This window comes from Anolis carolinensis, chromosome 2 (genome assembly GCF_035594765.1).
Source record: "Anolis carolinensis isolate JA03-04 chromosome 2, rAnoCar3.1.pri, whole genome shotgun sequence".
Taxonomy (NCBI): domain Eukaryota; kingdom Metazoa; phylum Chordata; class Lepidosauria; order Squamata; family Dactyloidae; genus Anolis; species Anolis carolinensis.
Window position 1 is genome coordinate 304623915 of NC_085842.1, and position 22335 is coordinate 304646249.

The 22335-nt window shown below is 41.7% G+C and overlaps 2 protein-coding genes across 4 annotated transcripts in view; one reads left to right on the forward strand and one right to left on the reverse strand.

Moving 5' to 3' along the window:
* The window catches only part of slc45a2 (solute carrier family 45 member 2), a 30494-nt gene extending 23389 nt beyond the window's left edge, over positions 1-7105 (forward strand). For all 3 annotated transcript variants that reach the window (XM_062972505.1, XM_062972503.1, XM_062972504.1), the window contains exon 7: positions 6859-7105. In XM_062972505.1, the coding sequence (XP_062828575.1) occupies positions 6859-7089 (231 nt within the window). In that variant the 3' untranslated portion in view covers positions 7090-7105. The remainder of the gene's footprint in view (positions 1-6858) is intronic.
* Positions 7106-14797: 7692 nt separating this feature from the next.
* rxfp3 (relaxin family peptide receptor 3) lies at positions 14798-20580 on the reverse strand. Its single transcript, XM_062972506.1, has one exon. The coding sequence runs from the start codon at positions 19688-19690 to the stop codon at positions 18338-18340; it is 1353 nt and encodes a 450-aa protein (XP_062828576.1). The 5' UTR covers positions 19691-20580; the 3' UTR covers positions 14798-18337.
* Between the last annotated feature and the right edge of the window lie 1755 nt (positions 20581-22335).

Consider the following 22335-nt stretch of genomic DNA (forward strand, 5'->3'; position numbering starts at 1 on the left):
TATATGTGTTATACTCTCTCACTGTATGGACTTGCATGAGAGAGTTTTAACATATCAGAAACATTAAAAGATATTAGATAAAATTATTAATTCTTTTTATTTTTAACCATGATTTATTTTTGACCATGATTGGGAAGTGTAAGAACTTCATTGGCCACTGAAGAAGATTGTCAGTCAAAAAGCATCTGACCTCTATTCAAATGAAGATGTACCAAGAGTTTTGGCCATCTACTTTCCTTCAACCATTGATTTGTTCCAGATGGAACTTCTCTCATATCGCTATTTATAAGTTTGAAATGTGTTGTTTTTGAATTTGAACAACTGATTATTCAGTAGATTTATTAGGTATTGTAACATTTGTCACACACACAAGCACATGTGCATCTCCTGATTCTTTTTCAGTGCTTAGTTTCAGCTTGCTTTCATTTCAGTGAAGTAGGTCTTAAATCTATTTCTTTCCGTTCTTTAGAAAAACAAGCCAAAACGAAGCACTGAAACATCATTAATTCTGCTTTGAAATCAATGGCACTTCCCTACTTAGCTTGACTGTGAACATAATGTTATTAAAACAGAAATGTTGTTCACTTGAACTAAACTCCCCAAAAGGTCAATGCATTCTTAATGCGACTCCAAATGTGATGCATTCCCCCAATACTTATTTTGTAGCAAATGTGGGGTTGCACTCAGTCTTTGTACATCTATTGTAACTTCAAAATGGGATAAAATAAATATCAAAATGTATTCTTAATTCCATTCCAAGTTAATTGTATGTATATAAAACTGCTTGAATCAACAGATGTTTTGAATGCAAATGAGATTGTTTAGAAATGATGGAATATCACCATAGGCCCTTTGGGGTGAACATATCTGTTTAATACCAGGGACGCAAGATTTCCAGCAAATTTTTGAGTGACTAAGAGTGCTGGGAAATTTACAAGTGGGAAACTGATATTCATATTTAATAGCATAATAACAGAAAAGGGACTGCAAGCTTTGACTGCTTCGTTGTATGCTTCCTGAATAAGTTTTACAGGCTCTAATATGAGCCAAACAGCTTTTTGTCTCTGGCTTTCTAAGGAAATTCCAGAAAGAGGAGAGCTAACAAATTACCCCAGTTATCGGCAGATGCATCATGATGACAACTAGGATGCAGGTCATCAAGAGCTTTTCTTCTTCTTCTGTGAAAAATGTATTTCAGTTGAGACACTAAAGACTGACCTTGCAATGCTTTCAATCTATTATTCACAAAACACTTTTGTTCCTTGTTAAGAATGGATTATAACTTGTTTGGGAGATTCTTCCATCAAGAGCCCTTGACTGAAACATTTTTACTGAGCAGAAAAACAGCACACTCAAAATAATTTCAAAGAGGGGTGAAAATCTCTGAGTGCTTTATTATTTACCCATCAATTCAAATAGCGCTGGATTTCTTTGAGCTGTCCAAACCAGGCGAATAAAGGTAGCAGTAATAGTAGCAGACTAGTAGCTGAGCTGCTGAACTTGCAGACCAAAAGGTCACAGGTTCAAATCTCGGGAGCAGAGTGAGCGCCTGCTGTTAGCTCCAGCTTCTGCCAACCTAACTGCGCTTCATGCAGTCATGCCGGCCACATGACCTTGGAGGTGTCTACGGACAACGCCGGCTCTTCGGCTTAGAAATGGAGATGAGCACCAACCCCCAGAGTCAGACATGACTGGACTTAATGTCAGGGAAAACCTTTACCTTTTAGTAGCTGTAAAGGTAAAGGTAAAGGTTTTCCCCTGACGTTAAGCCTAGTCGTGTCCGACTCTGGTGTTTGGTGATCATCTCCATTTCTAAGCCAAAGAGTTAACATTGTCCATAAACATCTGTAAGGTCATGTGGCCGACATGACTGCATGGAGCACCGTTATATTCCCACCAGAGCAGTACTTATTGATCTACTCACATTTGCATGTTTTCGAACTGCTGGGTTGGTAGAAGCTGGGGCTAACAGCGGGAGCTCACCCTGCCCCCTGGATTCAAACCGCCAACCTTTCAGTCAGCAAGTTCAGCAGCTCAATGGTTTAACCCGCTGCACCACCTGGCATTACACATCTGGCTCACGTGAGCGAAAAGAGAGCCTTCTATTGATCCTTTTTCATCAAGGTTCTTAGCAAACCCCCCCCCCCTTAATTTTTGGGACTTTAACTCTCAGATTTTTCAGCCAGCATGGCTAATGGAAGTCCAAAATATCAGGGGAAACAAAAATTGAGAACCACTGCCAATAAGTATAGTTTCTTTTAAGATCTCGACTTGCATTTGCACCTCCCTGTGTGCATCTACACTGCAGAATTCATGGAGTTTGGCACCATGAATCAATGCTATGGAATCCTGGGATTTGTAATTTGGTGGGGCACCAGCACTCTTCAGCAAAGAAGTATGGAGACCATGTAACACTATGACTCCCATGATTGCGTCACATTGAGCTATGATAGTGAAAGTGAAGTCAAACTGCATTAATTCTACAGTGCAGGTGCACCCCATGTTCTGCCACTTTGGGGGGGAGGGGGGGAAGGCAGAGCGAGGCTCAGGGCTTATAAAACATCCTTCAATGGCAACTAAATGCTCCCAGATTACTTTCCACGGGCCACGTAGAAACTTTCCAAGCCCAGTTTCAAGGAAAGTATTCATTCATATAATAATAAATAATAATAAAACTTTATTTCTAGACCGCCCTCTCTCCCCAGAGGGACTCAGAGTGGTTAACATACAGATTGCAAGCATTCAATGCCACAACTACTTCACTTAATATCAAAATTATAAAAAAAAACCTATAACATGCTCATTATAATAAAAATTTCAAATTAGAAAAAACAATAAATTTGAATATGACACGCAGTAAAACCATTATTGCACAGATTGTTTCATATCATTGTTTCATATTATTTGGTGGATTGTCTCTGACATGGAAAATTTCTTATTTTGATCATGCCTAATAGACATTGGTGGACCTCCATGAATTTGCCTCATCTCCTTCTAAAACCATCTAAGATAGTGGCAAAACAAGTGCAATATGATGGATGGATAGTCTTGTCATCGGATCTTAGACTTATACATAATCAAAAAGAGGACTGCATAAAATGTGCATACACTGATTTCAGGCTATAGTAATTATGACTATAATTTGAATCAATGCACACTGGGGAGACTGCAAACTGAGTTCTTGCTCAATCAACAGCTGGATATTCACTGTGGAACAGCATTCTTCTCTCTTCTTATAGTCCATTGTTATTAAGTTAGACTGGAGTTGGATATTTGGCCTTGAATATTCAGCTGTTTTTCAGCTACAGCTCCACTTGTTTAAAAGTAAATTATTAGAGTTTTACTTTCTAGGTTATAAGAAACCATACTGAATGTCAATTAACGTAAAATTACCATAACATTTCACAAGTCTTTGGCTGTGATACTATGCATACTTATTGGAAATGTCTCATCGGCCCCAAGCGGGCTTTCTGTTGCATTAATATGCTTGAGATCAGGTTGCAACAGTCCAATTTCATCCATGTTTACTCAGAATTGAAATTAGTGGAGTTTATTCATTGAATTAAATGGCATTTATTTCCAAATAAGTGTTCATAAGAGTACAGCATAAAGGCTAAAGCCAACCATTACACATGTTTAATCTTTTACACAACTCACTCTTCATTGAATTTAAGCCTAAGGGCCCATCTAGCACTGGACGGTTCAAATCTGTTGCGAAGTGACCCCGGGAAATTCGGGACAGTTGTGTAGATGATCCAGGAGCACAACCACTCCACTATATTGTTCTATGAGGAGTGGCTTAGGGAGCTGTGTATGTTTAGCTTGAAGAAGACAAAGTGGAGAGGGGACGTGATGTTTAAATATTTGAAATTATTTGAAAGGATGTCACATTGAGGAGGGGACAAGCTTGTTGCTCTGAGACTAGGACACAGAGCAATGAAATCAAAATGCTGGAAAAGAAATTCTGTTTAAACATTAAGAAGAACTTCCTGATTCTAAGAGATATTCAACAGTGGAGTGTGCTGATTCAGATACTGGTGGAGACTCCTCCTCTGGAGGTTTTTAAATAGAGGTTGGGTGGCCATCTGTTGTAGGTGCCTTGATTGTGTGTTCCTGCATTATAGAATAGAGTTGGACTGGATAGTCCACAGGGTCTCTTTCATTTATATAACAGCCAGAAGCACAAATAGAGCTTCATGACTGGCTAGGAGTTGTAGCAACACAGGCACAGCCAATCCTCTTTTCTTATGCTGATGAGTGCAGAGAAAAGGTGATGGTAGCAGTGTCTAGTCTAGACAGTGGATCAATCCAAATCCTTCTGTCCAGACTGCCCCAAACCCTCAGGATATGTCAGTTTCCAGAAAACTCTGGAGTATTCCTTGGTTTTACTAAAAGTAGGGCAAAGCCAGTTTAAATTGAAAACCCCAGCAATACTCACTCAAAGCTGCTGTGTGCCATGAAGACACTTAGCACCCTATTTCAGGTGAATGGGATTTGGGGCTTGTGCAGACAAATCCCAAGTTACTTAGCTTTCAAAACAAGTCTGTATCTATTCTGTATCTATATATATAAAAGAGTGATGGAATTTGAGCACCAAGCAAAACAACAAAAGTAAAGGGCCCCCAACCTCGAAATTTGACAACACAACCCATCATCCACGCCTTAAGGTTGAAACAACACAAATTCACTTCACGCAGCTCCACATGGAGAGAACCCACAACGCACCATCGGTAGCCATGCCTGGGAAGGAAACAGAAAGTATAATGGCCGCCGGCAACAGGGAAGTCAGGCAATGGGAAAAAGCTGTCCCCTGGGTCCTAGCGCCCGCCCATCATCCGAATTATTTCTCTCCATATACTCTCCCTTCTACAATATCCAACCCATTTTAACACTCAATATTTTAAATATATGCTATCAACCATGACAATCAACACAATCTGACTCCTAATATTTTAATAAGCTTAAAATCACAACACCAAATAAAAAACAACACTCTTAAAACACAGGAATGCCAGACACTAAACAATCACGGCCAGCTAACACCTCCCACCATCTGCCATGCAGGACACAATCTAAGCACTCCCAACAGATGGCCACCCAGCCTCTCAATAATAATAATAATAATAATAATAATAATAATAATAATAATAATAATAATAACAACAACATCATACAATCCTAACGTTTCTAATATACCGATGATAACGTACTCTATACCCATTCAGAAAACCTACAATATCTCTTATACAACTCTAATATACCGATGATAACGTACTCTATACCCATTCACAACACCGACAACATCTCTTATACAACTCTAATATACCGATGATAACGTACTCTATACCCATTCACAACACCTACAACATCTCTTATACAACTCTAATATACCGATGATAATGTACTCTATACCCATTCACAACACCTACAACATCTCTTATACAACTCTAATATACCGATGATAACGTACTCTATACCCATTCACAACACCTACAACATCTCTTATACAGCTCTAATATACCGATGATAACGTACTCTATCCCCATTCAAAACACCAACATCTCTCATACAACTCTAATATACCGATGATAACGTACTCTATACCCATTCACAACACCTACAACATCTCTTAGACACCATTCATACTTACCTCCAACAGACAAAACACCCAATAATCACAAATATTGTATATTCACAACCTTTAGGAAATAATATCCCCTAATGACGCAGCGTCTTCAACCGCTAACCTACTCAACTTCTCCAATGAAACGTCGCATGTTTGAATTCGAAAAACGGAGTCAACTCCCACTATTACCCCACCTTCTCCCAACCCAACAGTTCCAAAACATCCAAATACCACTACATCCAATATCATCCAAATAAACAACCAAATATCAGTACTCCTCTGACACAAAACTAATAGCGCTCCATACAGTCATACCACCCACATGACCTCCAAGGACTCTACAAACAATGCCACCTCTTCGACTTACAAATACACATGATCACCAACCCACACACTCACACACGACTGGACTTAATATCAGGAAAAAACCTTTACCCTTTACCTTAACTACCTCCAATTCCTCAATACTTTATTTCCCATACCACCAGACTTTGCCACAGCAACGCGTGGCCGGGCACAGCTAGTTCTTCATATTTCACTGACTTCTAATCAAACTGCTAATATCTTTCTCTCTGCACACCAAGTTGCCACATACAAAAAGAGCTGCAGTGGACCTTTATTAGTTGCGCAAAATAAGACAGTTCATCAGTTGTAGTTTGTCTGGTAAGTCTGTGGTTGCAAGTACAAAATACTGAGGACAGGACTACAGTCCACATGCCGTTGGAAGTGGGGTTTTCTAAAGATCGTGGCTCTTTCCACAAGTTGCAAATTAATTTGCCTTTTTGTGATGGCCACTGGATAGCAAATACAGGCTTTATATGCAAGTTTGAGCAGTCATAGCACTTCAATGAAACTACATGCTTAGAGACAAAATATTGGAAGAGCTGGAAATATGCTATTCCTTTACGGTGTGTTTTGACCTTCACAGCACCCAAAGGAATAAAAAACAGAGCTTGGAATGCTTTCTTTTCTGGACTGAAGTTCCCAGAATCCTTCAGCCATCATGATGCTGGCTAAGGAATTTCAGGAGCTGTAGTTCAAAAAAGTAATAATACAAACAATAATAAAACTTTATTTCTTAGACTGCCCTCTCTCCCCAGAGGGACTCTGCTCTGCTGTTCCCAAGCTCTGCTGAGAAGTAAATAAGGAAATAAATAGATGATACTTAGCCTAGTGGTCAATTTCTTCTGCCTCATTCACTGAATTTTGCTTCCTTTTCTCTTTGCTTTCAGAGTCAGAATGGAGGAACAACTGAAGATTACACCAGGGGAAAGGGAGTAGACTGTGCCGCCCTCACTTGCATGGTACAGCTGGCCCAAATCATTGTCGGAGTGGGCCTGGGCTTCCTGGTCAGTGCAGCTGGCAGCGTGGTGGTGGTGGTGATATCTGCCTCTGCTATTTCATTATTTGGCTGCTGTTTTGTAGCATTCTTTGTTCGCTATGTGGAAGGGAACAATAAATAGTTGATATTTTGGAGAACCTCTTGAATTTTTATTACGGGTAGGAAGGCACTATCATCCTTTGGCTGCATGAATATGATGATGAATCTGCCTTGATGTTTTATATACCCTCATCATTGGGGTCCTTCTTTGCTTTGGAAAGAAGCAGGACTAAAAGTCATTTTCTTATCGAAGTGATATGAATCTTGCATACAAAGGGATCTTGTGGCTAACTAAGAGAAAGAGGTTGGTAGCATAAGCTTCCAGAGGTCCTTTCTACTCAGCCATTTATTCCAATTCAGAATGTGACACAAAGATATCCAGTTCATTCCGGAGTGCCCACACAAGCACCCTAGGAACCAGTTGCAAGCTCCTGCAGAGTCTACAAATCTCCACTGATCCAGATCTATCTAAACTCAAGAGTAATTTTTCTTGGTTCCTCTGGCAAGTGAACTGGTCATAGAATCATAGAATCATAGAATAGTAGAGTTGGAAGAGACCACATGGGCCATCTAGTTCAACCCCCCCAAAAACAATGTTTGTCTGCAGGAGAGCAGACATTCCCATTCCCTTTCCTTGTTGGGGGAGGCATTTGTTTACTTTCCCTCCAAGCTATCTATCCATGTTCTGTCTGCAACTCCTGCCCTGACAAGTGCTCCAAATGCTTCTTCTGCTTTGAAGCACTGCACTGTTTATATAGTGATCAACTGCAACACATTTTATGGCATGACCTGCTATTTCCAGTGAGTTTATTAACATATGGTTTCCAGGTGGATACAGGTTGGAGGTTTCATTGGGTGTGGATTTTTGGTAGGCCCCTCCAAGAATCTGAGGTGGGCACATCTGCACTGTAGAATTAATACAATCTGATGACACTTTAACAACTATGGCTCAATACAATTTTTTGTCATTTTTCAGGGTCTTTAGCCTTCTCTGCCAAAGACTGATGTGGCCTTATTAAACTACAAATCCCAAGATTCCACAGCATTGAGCCATGGCAGTTAAAGTTGTGTCAATGGTATTAATTCTACAGTGGAGATGAACCCTAAGTCAGTTTCCTCAGATACTGTCTCATTCATTCATTCATTTTCATTTTAGTTTTCTCTCTACATCAGGATACAAGCATGCCAGAAAGCTTTCTTTGTGCATGATCTAACAAGGCTTTTCTTATGTTCCTAAACAAATTACAAACATAAAACAAGGATTTTTTTTTAAAAAAAGGACAGACGGAAAGCCCAATGCCATATGTAAAGTGTGTCTTATTGACAAGTGCTTTTATTCCAGTTTAAAAACAACTCCCTGCTGTTAAAAGTCCCACATTCATTTCAATGCCTTCTCTCTTTAGAAATGCCTTTGACAAAGAGTGTAGCTAAAAATACACAGATTTTCATTTCAAATGAAAAAAAAATGCAGGCTCGAGAAAATGAAATGTCACTCCTCAATATAAAGGTACTCCAGTCCAGCAGGATTTTGATTTGCTTTTGTTTCTATGTATGAACCCTTTTCCTCTGCATTTTTCTAAATGATAGAATTAAATAAATGCATCTGTCAATTGCATCCAAGAATATGGGTTCAAACTGCCCCATGTATACATCATATAGATTTCCTATGACTGCAGCTCCTCCTAGGATATTTAGCATTCACCTAGGTCTGTAGAAAGCACTTCCAATCAATATTTCTGCAACCTTTAAAAACACCCTATAAAGTAGGAAATGATATTCCTAGATATGATCATATCATCATAAAACAGTGGCTTGTTTGTAGTGAATACCAACAAATATATTTATGGCATAGACAATTTTTTTAATCAGATAAGCTCTAATTAATGCATAACTACCAAGAAAGTACCAAAGCTAGGTAGATACAGGACACTACCAGGGCATACCAGGTGCTATAGACTGCATTCAGAGGAATCCAATGAAAAAATTTCTAAATAAATTTTGCCAGTCCATGACAATGTCATCACAAAGTGTAATTGACTTAGAGGCACATATCAATAAATGTCTTCATTAATCACTATGCTATCTTGCAAGACATTTACTGCCAAAATTTAACTGATCCTTACTGGGCATGGCAATGTTTATACCAGTTTGTGCAAACAATTTTGTGTCCCGAATTTTCGTGGAGGTCCTGATCTGTTTTTTGGGAGCCTCCCAAATTTGGGAGGATAGGAATCTGTTTTTGATTTGGGAAGCTGAAAGATTTGTTTTCTATCCAACCCATTATGGGGGGGGGGGGGTGGCTTTCCAGGCTCCTTTTCCCATCATTTTAGACTGTTTCTACTCTAGAGGAGAGGTGTTGCAGCCAGGCATGCGCACTTTCTCTCCTGTGCCTGCACCATGCCACACACTCTTTCAAAGGCATTTAAGTAGGCTTCCCACTTCCAGGTAAGGAAAAACAATGACCTAGAGCTATCTTGGGGCCCCTGGTGGCACAGTGCGTTAAAGCGCTGAGCTGCTGAACTTGCGGACCAAAAGGTGCCAGGTTCAAATCCCGGGAGCAGAATGAGCGCCCGCTGTTAGCCCCAGCTCCTGCCAACCTAGCAGTTCAAAAACATGGAAATGTGAGTAGATCAATAGGTACTGCTCTGGCGGGAAGGTAACGGCGCTCAATGCAGTCATGCCGGCCACATGACCTTAGAGGTGTCTATGGACAACGCCGGCTCTTCAGTTTAGAAATGGAGATGAGCACCAACCCCCAGAGTCGGTCACGACTGGACTTAACATCAGGGGAAAACCTTTACCTTTACTAGAGCTATCCTCCCTGGGCTGCCTTTAAAAAACCCTCTTTATTCTTGGCAGTCTTCAGTCCCCTTTCTGCTTTGAGTTTAATGCTTCCTCAGAGCTGTTTCTACTTTCTACTCTAGAGGAGTGGTAACTAGGTGGTAGTAGTTTTCAGAGAACTAGGGTTTTCTTTTTGTTTGCTGGGATTAATAATAAAAAGACTAAACTGTGATGCTGAATAGAGGAGGAGGAGCCGAGATCAGCTGCCACATAGTCCTGTTATGGACAGGAATCTGTGACTGCTGGCCCCTTGCTGTTACTGGCACCCAAACAAACCGAAGGAGCCGGATTGGCTGAAAGAAATGGCTAAAAACAAATTCATGCACAAGCCTAGTGTACATAGGAATTTGTTCAAGTTTTTTCAAACTATAGTCCAGCCCCCCAATAGTCTGAGGTACTGTTACCAGTTCACTGGTTAAAAAGTTTGAGGACTCCTGCTTCAAAGGGCTCAATGATTCCATTTCCTCCACCTTTCCCAGTTTTCCATTATTCTTTTCAAATAATCAGAATAGTAACATAACTTCTGTGATTTTTTTAAATGAATCCTTAAAGGTTCCAGCAATAACAAAAAATCTTTGTGTCTTGATTTTTAGACCTGTTCCTGGGTTATTTGGGGTGCTGATTCAGAAAATTGTATTGGATAGTACAATTTAGTTTTCTTCCAGATATGTTTATCTTTATTATTTATGGTCATGCAATTGTGACTTGTATATGCCATATGTTCTGTATTTCAAAAACTAGAACTGCCATTTTTGGAATCAGCAGGTTTCCACACAGAAAGAGCTCAAAAATGTGTGTTGGCCAGTGTAATTTTATTCCACATGTTTCTGAGAATTTATCACAATTTGCAAATTTCTTCCAGTTTGAAGGGGAAGAACTTTTGGAACACTGAATATGGAAGAAAGGGAAATATATGACCAGCTATACCTCGGGATCTGAGTGCTTAATTCTTGAAGAACGTGCTTTGTTTTCTTGTTTATTCATCTGTGTTGCTCGTCAAGTAATCTCCTACTTATAGTGACAATAAGGTGACCCTTTCACAGAGTTTTCATGGTAATTTTTGTTCAGAGAAGAGTTGCGCTTGACTTTCTTTGAGGCTGAGAGAGTGTCACAAAGTCACCTAGTGGGTTTCCATTGCCAAACAGGAATGTTAACTTTTGTCTCCAGAAACTAGTCCAACAGCCCAGAGTCGGACACGACTAGACTTAATGTCGGTCTTGGAGCAGTGTGAGAACCGTATGAACCCCCTGCACTGCCCGGTTAAGTTCTATGACTTCTATCTCTCCAAATGCCCTTTTCCTTTACCTAGAAATAGAAATGCTGGCTGCTTTAGTTTCTTTTGGAAGAATTTACTAAAATGCACCAATTTTTTCATATATCAATCAGAATGGGTTTCTTTTTTAAAAAAATACTGTATGTGGAAGGAAACCAAAAATTGACAGATTTCCCCATTCCTACGTGCAAGCTGTTCTCCAATGAGGAAGACAGAAAATAACTTACCAAATGCTTTTAAGATGAGGGCAATGCAAAGGCAGAGTTGTTTGAACAACATTCCTCAGAATTCTCTATATCAACTGGAGGATTCTATAAGTTGTTAGGTAAAGGAAAAGGTTTTCTCTGACGTTAAGTCCAGTCATGTCTGACTCTGGGGATTGGTGCTCATCTCCATTTCTAAGCCGAAGAGCCGGCATTGTCCGTAGACATGTCCAAGGTCATGTGGCCGGCATGACTGCATGGAGTGCCGTTACCTTCCTGCTGGAGCGGTACCTATTGATCTACTCACATTGGCATGTTTTTGAACTGCTAGGTTGGCAGGAGCTGGAGCTAACAGCAGCCGCTCCCGCCGCTCCCAGGGTTTGAACCTGGGACCTTTCGGTCTGCAAATTCAGCAGCTCAGTGCTTTAACACACTTCACCACCGGGGTTCATATATAAGTTGTTATCCCCCCCAAAAAGGACATTTCTCAAGTTCGGATGCAAAAGAAAAGGAGACATACAGATCCAGTTTGAAGACAGAATGGTGGAGAATTCATCCCAGAATTCACATCAGTCAATCTATAGATGTCACAGATGGCATGAGCAGGATATAATTCTCAGTCACTTCCCTGCCTGGCAGGTTATATTCACACCACAAATTGGTGTGAATATAAACGAGCATCAACTTCTTTTTTGAGAACACCGTCGAAGAGGACACCTGTTCAGAGTGGTTGGCTATAAGGTCGAGTACATGGCTTGCATGCAGAGGGGTCTCTACATCTCCAAATGGGGCTGGAGTGGAAGCAGTGGACAAGTGGTAAACTTTGACGCACTGTCTGCAAGGGAAGAGACAAATCACTACATTCAAAGGTCATAACAAATTATTGTTGAGGCCCTTATGAAATAATTTATAGGCAGTTTGCTGACTCCTGGAGTATACCATTTTGGGTGAGATTAAGAGTTGTTTGAGTGTGATGTGTGTGTGTGTGTGTGTGTTACCAATGAGTCCCATGCCTCTTCTGCCTGTTTTTGTGTTTCCCGCCCCCTCCAGTGCATTTTGCTATAGAAAACCCAAAAACCTAGAAATGAACTTCCAGTAACAGATTGTGTAACAAACACACACACTGAAAAATTAATAAGCTAGAATCCTCCATCACAGTGTCTGTTATGTAAATCTACTCATACTTAGCTATTGAGCAGAGGTGCCAAGAAGCACTGTTAGCAAATTGAGAAAATGTGCATCGCAATGCCAGCAAGAGCATCTCCAAATGGAGCTGGGATGGAAGTAATGGAGGAGTGGTAAATTTGGAAGTATAGACTGCAAGGAAAGAGACAAGCCACTACAGCCAGAGGTCATAACTGATTATTCTTGAGGGCACTATGAAATTATTTATAGGCAGGCTGTTCACCCCTGGTGTACACAGTCTTGAATGAGATCAAGGATTGTTTGTGTGTGACATGTGTATGTGTATGTGCTACCATTGGATCATATGCCCCTACTGCCTGTTTTTGTGCCTCCACTCCTTTATGCATTTTGACTTAGAAAACTGAACAACCTAGAAATGAACTTCCAAACATTGGCTGTGTAACACACACACTGAAAAATACATAAGCTGGAACCCTCAACCACAGAATATGTTATCTATGCATATGTCTATGCATATTTAACTACATAGTAGAGGTGTCAAGAAACCTCATTACTGAATTGAGAAGATGAGCATCACAATGCCAGCAAGAGTGTCTTGATGCGTATCAGAGTCCCATTGCACAAGGGCACCATAGTGCATTGCTTTAATTATGTATCAGTGTCAGCCACTTATTAGACATATGCCACCAATAGTTATGTGTTAAATTGGTAATAGGTATCCCGGGGAGGGAAAATTAATGTTTGAGCCGGCGCAAGTTGCCCACTTTGACTTACATGGGACAGTAGGCCAACCCTTTATAGGTCATCTGCTTTTCCTGTACCTTTTAGACAATTGGGGGCTGGAAATCTCTGAAAGTTTACTGCATACCAGTCAGAAATCTACCACTAGAGCCTATGTTCAATAAACTCGGTATATCTACACTGTAGTATTAATGCAGTTTGACATCAGCTTAATTGCAATGTTTGAATGCTATTCAATCAGGAGAGATGTAATTTGGTGAAACAACAGAACTGTTTGACAGAGAAGTTTTTTTTTTCGTGTCAGGAGCAACCAGAGTTGCTTCTGGAGTGAGAGAATTGGCCGTCTGCAAGGACGTTGCCCAAGGGACGCCCGAATGTTTTTGATGTTTTACCATCCTTGTGGGAGGCTTCTCTCATGTCCCTGCATGGAGCTGGAGCTGATAGAAGGAGCTCATCCGCGCTCTCCCCGTGTGGGATTCGAACCTGGCAGCCTTCAGGTCAGCAACCCAACCTTCAAGTCACAAGGCTTTTATCCCCTAGGCCACCGGATTCTCCGGACAGAGAAGTCTAACGGCCCTATAAAGCTGCAACTCCCATAATTCCATAGCATTAAGCCATAGCAGTTACAGTGGTGTTAAACTGCATTAAATGTATAGTGCAGGTGCCCCTTTCAGTTGTGAGATCTAACTGGAGCAGAGTATGGACTCAGTGGGATTTATCTATGTCTTGATTCAAGGAGTCTGCTTTAATTGGGAGTAACCCATAGGATTCGACCCAACTGCTGCATGTCTAACAGTGAAGAAATAGTGCTTTTCTCACTTAAATATCTGTGACCATTTTCCGATAAATGAAAAAAATCAGGATTGCCATCTTAACCTAAATGCATTGAGTGCAGTGAACAACAGAGAAGATATGGGAAGGAGGAAAACATACTGTTTTTGCTCCCTTCCTATTTTGTCTTCTTTTTTCTTACTCCGAGAACTTCATGGGCACTCCAAGCCCTTCTTCCTTTGCTCTGGCTGGAGAAATAGTGCACTTATAACCAGAGGAACCCAAAGTTAATGAAACCAATGTTCTTGTCAATAACAGGTTGCAGGCTTTTGTGACTCATTTCAAAACTCACAGAGACTACAAGCACACGGTGTCTCCATCATTTCCAATATCAGACCCTCAAATCACGTTGAACTATATTCCCCACCACTCCCAATTAACAACTGATTGGCTTAGAGATTATGTGATTTTCAGTCCAATACAGTATGTCCAAAATGTATGAGACTGAGAAAACTAGACTCTGCTTTCAAACAGGCAATTCTGTGCACAAAGGCCTGTGCAACATGCACACAAGGCTTAGAAAAGTTACTTTTTGGCATCACAACACCCGGAATCTCCCAGCCTGTATTGAGTATTCTGAGCATCATTACGTAAAAAGAAATTCCTGAGTGCCACATATGCATATACTGTAAGTATACATAGAGACAGACAGAAACAAGGTGAAATGCACTGAATAATTTAACCTTAGTGATTAGTTCTTTCCAAATAGCATTGTATACACAGTCCTTCATGAAGTAGTAATAGGTTTGAGCTAGTCTGGGTAAAGTGATTTAATTCTCCACAAAAACAAAGCACAGTCTTGTGATACAGAAAACAAAATACAAAACTCTCTTGTATGATGCATCCTTTGTATCCAGTCTTAAAGAATGATTAGTTTGTACTAATTTACAGAAGTAGCATGCTTGGATATAATGGCAATCTGCCTTTGATGCAAGTCCATTCCTCTTGTGTGGCCACTGTGCCATTTGGATTACAGAAAGCATCAGGCGTGAATCAGAGTTGGAGAGGATGAACTGTTCTCTGGATGGAGGCAAGTTGTGGCATAACAATGTAAGAGTAAGGTTTTAAAAAAAAAAACAGGAATCTGGGGGAGAAAGTATCACCAGAGAATATCCTATTGTTTAGGACCAGTTAATTTACAGAGATGATGGACAAATTAATAGAAAAAATCCATATTTGGATACAGCAGTTTTTCAGAAGCCAGTCCAGATAATAATGATTTATTTTAAACTTAAAATCCATGGAGCAGGATACCTCTACCATACCTCTACCAACAGTAATACCTATGTCAGTCAAATATAACCTACATGTTCAGATGCAGTGGAACAAACAGTAAGAGGGAAAATACTTTGCATTGTTGACTTCCCAGAGACACCTGCCTAACCATCTGGTTACTCATGAAATGAGGAACATGGAAATATTTTTTTGGCATGGATTAAAACTCCCAGAATCCCCATGTTTGTTCTGGGAATTATAACTTCCTATTACATCCCTCAGAGGAACCTCTTTGAGAAGAATGTTGTGAGGTTTCTGGACTGTATGGCTGTGTTCTAGCAACATTTTCTCCTGACATTTTGCCTGCATCTGTGGCTGGCATCTTCAGAGGATCTGAAGGATTCCTGCTCTGATTTATCAGGACTCGTGGCATGTTTTAAAATCCTGGCTTGGCAAGGCAAGTCTGTTGATACCAGTTCCTGGATGTGTTACAACATTTCTCAAAGTCTGCCTTACCATCTGTTCTCTCATCCATCTCACAGCTTGGAAAACCTACTTCGTGTACTCCAATATCTAGAATCCACAACTAGCCTGGTCAGTAGTTGTAGTGACTGGGGAATTATAGACCTAAAAAGGAACTTTTTCAAGTTCTGGTCCATCCCAACTAATCATCTCTACATCAGAGCCAATGGCTAAGTTGGCTGGGGGGACTGTGACAGTTTCACCATCATCTGAAATCCAACATGTCCTCCTCAGCTTTGTAAATTAAATAGTCTGATGGGGAAAGATAGGTGTCTCCTTGGATACAGAGCAGCAGAATTCTAAAGCTACACTCCCAGGTTATTGATTCAAGGGTTTACCATAGAAATATAGCAACACCACAGGCTTGCTGACTCCTTTCTCTTCCCTCCATCATCAGTGTATTTTGCTAGTGGCTGGTGGCTTTCACCTCATGATGTGACACCACCACCCTGGATTTAGTCCAGACCTTAAAGGTACTATTCGAAACATATAATTTATCCCTAAATAGGTTCCTTTAATGTTCAGAATAGATTCAATGACATGGAATCTGTCAGCTACTAGTAGAATCTTTCACACCTCCCTTGAACAGAATTGTAGAATCAGAAAAGACCACAAGGGCAACCCACTGCCATGCAGGAAAATACATCAGAATTATTCCAGAGAGATGGCTATCCAACCTCTACATAAAGATCTCTAAAGGAAGAAGGTCCACCAGCCTCCAAGGCAACCTAGTGTATTGTTGTAACATTCAGGTAGAATCATTTTGAATTCATTATTTAGTATCCTAATCTCTGGAATTAAGGAAAACAACGTGCTCCATCTTTTACATGACAGCTCTTCAAATGACGATTACAGTAGAGTCTCGCTTATCCAACGTAAACGGGCCAGCAGAACTTTGGATAAGCGAATATGTTTGGATAATAAGGAGAGATTAAGGAAAAGCTTATTAAACATCAAATTAGGTTATGATTTTACAAATTAGGCACCAAAACATTATGTTATACAACAAATTTCACAGAAAAAGTAGTTCAATACACAGTAATGCTATGTAGTAATTACTGTATTTACGAATTTAGCACCAAAATATCACGATGTATTGAAAACATTGACTACAAAAATGCGTTGGATAATCCAGAATGTTGGATAAGTGAGACTCTACTGTACTAGCATGTCACTGCTAACCCTTCTCTTCTCCAAAACTATATGCCCAGCATTCTAACCCATAGGGCTTGGTTTCCAGACCATTTACCATCTTGGTCACCATCCTTTGGATGAGCACATATCCTAATATGGGATATAAAAGCATGGAGTAAAATTAAATATTTCTCCCATAAATCTGAGAATACAGGTGATTCAGACACAGTCAATAATAAACATGTTCTCTTTTTCCTCTTGAACTGAACCCTATAAGCCTCAACAGGATGAGAAAATTCCAGTTCAATCCAGCTATGAATTCCTACTTCACTGATGGGGAAGTGGACAAGAGTACAATAGATCCTCCATATTCACTGGACTCTATAAAAGAGGGTAAACACAAGCAACCCGCTCCCCACTCTTTCTTTTTACCTGAGAGATCACCTCTTTAGGAATCTTTAAGTCCTTCAGTGTAACTCTATGATCTATTTTCACCAGACGTTAATCATACAATTGTGCTGGAGAACCTAGAGATTCCTGGAGAAGTGTTCTCCATGGGAATCTTTAAGTGCTCCAGCAAAACCCTATGGTCAACTTCCAGCAGGCACTGAACACAGAGTCACAATGGAAGACCTAGAGATTCCTAAGGAAACCATGCTAATCAAACCTGCAGATAATCAAATACGCAAATGTTAAACCTGCAAATGTGGATGATCAACTATAATGCCAATTTTGGTGTGCCAGCAAAACTACCTGGCATATACCTGATCTGAAGAATTATTATTTGGCCTGATTCCTAATTTGGCACTACCTAATGTATGCCCATTTAATGATTTGTTAAATGGTGAGTCAAGATTTAGGAAAACCCCATTGATTCAACAAATCTACTTCAGTTGGAAGTACCAATAGAATTCAGAGACTTTTTTTCCCTCTGGAGTAGATCAAAAATTCACTTTCTTAAGATAGCTAAATCACTATGCTTTTCAACAATAGTAACCCCCTGATAAAAACACAAACTGCTTAAAAATCCATAAACCTTTCTTCTTAGAAGACACCCTGTATCCCCTTGATCATTTTGGCTTCCTTTTCTTTCACCTTCTTTCCAATTCTGTTACAACTGTACATACTTTTCCAAATGTGGTCACATTAGAGATTCATTAGTGCCATAGGTCCCCACCGTTCTTAGTGCCATACATAAATGCTATGGGGCATTTTCATTCTGGTTAATGGAAAAGTCCTAAACAAATCGTTCCCTTCCTTTTTCCTCTCTGAGGGGTGGGACATTCCCATAGCAGTTTCATTACTCCCACATCTCCAAGACAGGGGAAGGTTGGTTCCAGGTAAATATCTCCAGCACAATTATCCCCCAGTTGCTTTAGACCCTGGGGCCAGGAACCGGTTGTAGCCTTCCTATATGGTGAAGCTTAACAGTGCTGCTCAGCAGAGGTGCTGGTGGGCAAGGCATCAGAGCGGCTACTGTACACCACCACCCCAGGAGGATATGAGACAATATCAGGTAAAGTTACTGCAATGCCTGGAGGAGGGTGGGGAGAAGGAACAGAAATATTTGCTGGATTAGCGGGCATCAAGCTATGCAGTACTTGTTCCTCCTGCTCGGGCTTAGTGGTGGCCGTGAAAGGACGCATAGTAGTGATGGAGGGCGAAGTGATCCTCCAGAGCAGTTTCTTGAGGGCTTTGCGGAACTCCCTGCGCATCAGACAGTAGAAGATGGGGTTGAGGCAGCTGTTGGAGTGCGCCAGACACACGGTGATAGGGAAGAAGTATGCCTGAGACAGAAAGTAAGCATGACTGAACTGCAGGATGTTGAGCTTGATGAAAATGCCCCACGTGGTGAGCGCTTGGTTGGGCAGCCAGCAGAGGAAGAATGACAGCACCACGATAGTCACTGATTTGGTCACCTTGGTCCGACGCTTAGTGCTCGGGCCACAAGAACTAGCACCCACGTGCCTGTCACTGATGAAGCGCACCAACAAGAGATAACAGAGAGTGATGATGCCCAATGGCAACAGAAACCCCAGTAACACCTTCTGGGTTTGGTAGATCCCCAGCCAGGTATTGTTGCCTTCACTATCAGGAATACGGATGAGGCAGAATTCCTCACCAAGGATTGTAGTAGTGGTGGAAAAGATACCAGTGGGCAAGGAAGCTAGAATGGCCAAGATCCATATGAGAGCGCATAGCCATTTGGCTGGAGAGCAGGCACCCGAGAGCCCATTTTGCCTTCTGGTTTTCAGGGCAGAGGCCACAGCATGGTAGCGGGCAATGCTCATGGCAGTGAGGAAGAAGACGCTGGCGTACATGTTCATGGCTGTCACATAAGAGAGGATCTTGCACATGGCATTGCCAAAGAGCCAGGTGTAATCCAGAGCATTCTCCACAGCCCAGAAAGGGAGGGTCAGCACAAACTGGAAATCAGTCAGGGCCAGGCAGGTCACAAAGAGGTTGATGGAGGACTTTTTCCATTTGCTCTTCATCAAGTAGAGCACCAGGATGTTGCCCACCAGACCAAGGGCACACACCACGGAGTAGACGATGGAGATGAAGATCCGCAGGACCACAGAGGCGCTCCCTTGCAGCCCCTCGCTCTTCTCCAAGTTGACCAGGTTCCTCCAGAACTCTTGCAGGGATTCGTTGGTTCCATTGTCCAGCAGCCTTTCCTCCACAAGGCTGGGAAGGGAATCCAAGAGTTCCCCCATCCTTGTTTCCTTTATGCTGGCTGCCAGGGAGCAGTAGCTGTATTCACAGAGGGCATCCATCCCAGAGAAGGGAGACTTCAGCCTTCAGTCCTGCCCCAACCACACTTTTTATAAAGCTCCCACAACCGGGAGACCAAAAAGGGAGGGGCTTTTTCAGTTCTCTCCCCCAAATTTCCCTGGAGCCAAAAAGAAGCGCCTCCAAAAGCGAGGAGACCTTTTCTGGGGGTTAAGGCTGGAGATCCAAAGCGTATTGCAAAAGTCCATCACCAGGAAGCTTTCAAGTTAAAGGAGGGCAGAGATTCATCTTCATAGTTGCTTCTGTGTCGAATGCACAAGAGTGGAGAGAGAGAAAGAGAGAGAGAAATCAATGCTGACTGGGGAAAAAGTATCCCAAGGAAAATGACGCGACACTTCGGTGAATCTGACAGCAAATCCTTTCGGAGGTGGCTGCAGAAGCAGGTGCAAAAGCAGCTCAGAAATGGAAGGTGTCGCTCCCGTTCTGGAGTCGTCCGCCGAAGTCTGGGAATGTCTCTCTGGATACTTCTGAGCCGCCTGTAGCTACAGCGCCCAAGTCCTCTCTGCTTTTCCCTCCGGCGGCGAAAGACTCCTGCCTGGCTCTCAGTCTTTCTCTCTCGCTCCAGCCTGGAAGGTGCGTGCGCAGCGACGCCCCCGGGAGCTCTCCCTGGTGCTGAAATCCAGCCACCTGGACCCCGGAGACCACGCCCGCCCCTCTCGCCTCCCTTCGCCTCCACAGCAGCGCCCACCTCACCTCCTTCTTTCATTTTCCCATTAGATTAAAAAATACCTTTATGTCTTCCTCTCCTTCCCAAATTCCTCTTCTCCGCAGAGTTTATGGCTTCACTCTATCCAAGAACGCCTGTCAAATCTACATTGATTTTACACTCTGCATAGCTGGGATTGAACGCAAAGGAAGGCATCTTTGGGGCACCTTTTTCACAGCTTTGGCATTTTGGTGTGTGTTTTCTGGCTTGTATGGCCATGTTCCAGAAGCATTCGCTCCTGGCATTTCACCCACATCTATGGCAGGCATCCTCAGAAGTTGTGAAGTCTGTTGGAAACTAGGCAGGTTGGGTGTATATAGGTAAAGGTAAAGGTTTCCCCTGTTGTGTCCGACTCTGGGGGTTGGTGCTCATCTCCATTTCTAAGCCGAAGAGCCGGCGTTGTCCGTAGACACCTCCAAGGTCATGTGGCCGACATGACTGCATGGAATGCTGTTACCTTCCCTATTGATCTACTCACATTTGCATGTTTTTGAATTGCTAGGTTGGCAGAAGCTGGAGCTTAACAGCGGGCACTAACTCCACTCCCTAGATTTGAACCTGGGACCTTTAGGTCTGCAAGTTCAGCAGCTCAGCGCTTTAACACACTGAGCCACCAGAGACTCCTGTGTGTATATATCTGTTGAATAATGTCCAGGGTGGGAAAAAGAACTCTTGTCTGCTTGAGGCAAATGTGAATGGTGCAACTGGCCACCTTGTTTAGCACTGAATAGCCTTGCAGCTTCATGGCCTGGCTGCTTACTGCCTGGGGGAATCCTTTGTTGGGAGGTGTTAGCTGGCCCTGATTGTTTCCATTCACACTTGCCTCAAACAGACAAGCATTCTTTTTCCCACTCTAGACATTCCACAGATACATAAATCCCACCCGCCTAGTTTCCAACAGACCTCACAACCTCTGAGGATGCCTGCCATAGAAGCAGGCAAAACATCTAGACAGAATGCTTCTGGAACAAGACCATACAGCCTGGAAACCTCACAGCAACCCAGTGGTTCTGGCTATGAAAGCCTTCAACAACACATTTTGGTTTGAGAAACTCAACATGGAAATATCCAGGTGGATGGTTGGTTTTTTAAACAGAGTATCTCAAGGATATTTTTAAAGATATTGATGAAGTCTCCCTTGAATTTTCTTCATGCAAAAAAGTACTTTCTTTCCCAGAAGCAAATAATCTCAATTTCATTTACAACTATTTTTTACTGATTAGTCTGTTAGCACCTGCTTTTTCATGCCTCCTTCACTATTATGTCTCTTCGAAGGCAATTCTGTGTAGATTTACGTGAAAGTAAGTTCCACTGTGGTGAATAATGCTTACTCACAGGTACATGAGTGTAGTATTACAGACTTAAAAATGCAATCCTACACATGTTGCCTAGTACTCAAAAGTAAGTCCAATGAATGCAGTGGCACTTATTTCCAGATATGTAGGAGTACTATTGTGCCCATAATGTGATACCATTTGCATCTGTAAGGGTTTGAATTTAGACATTAAGGCTTTACACCAAGTCGAAAGAAACAATGATAAAATGTATTGTCAAAGGTTTTTATGGCCAGAATCATTGCTTTGCTGTGAGTTTTCCGGGCTGTATGGCCATGTTCCAGAAGCATTCTCTCCTGACGTTTCACCCACATCTATGGCAGGCATCCTCAGAGCTTGTGAGGTCTGTTGGAAACTAATCAAGTGAGGTTTATATATCTGTGGAATAATATCCAGGATGGGAGAAAGAACTCTTGTCTGAGAGAAAAAGAGTTCCTTCTCACACCCTGGACATTATTCCACATAAACCCCACTTGCTAAGTTTTCAACAGAGTTTCAATAAGTTTTCACAGGCTCTAAGGATGCCTACCACAGATGTGGGTGAAACGTCAGGAGAGAATGCTTCTGGAACATGTCCATACAGCCTGGA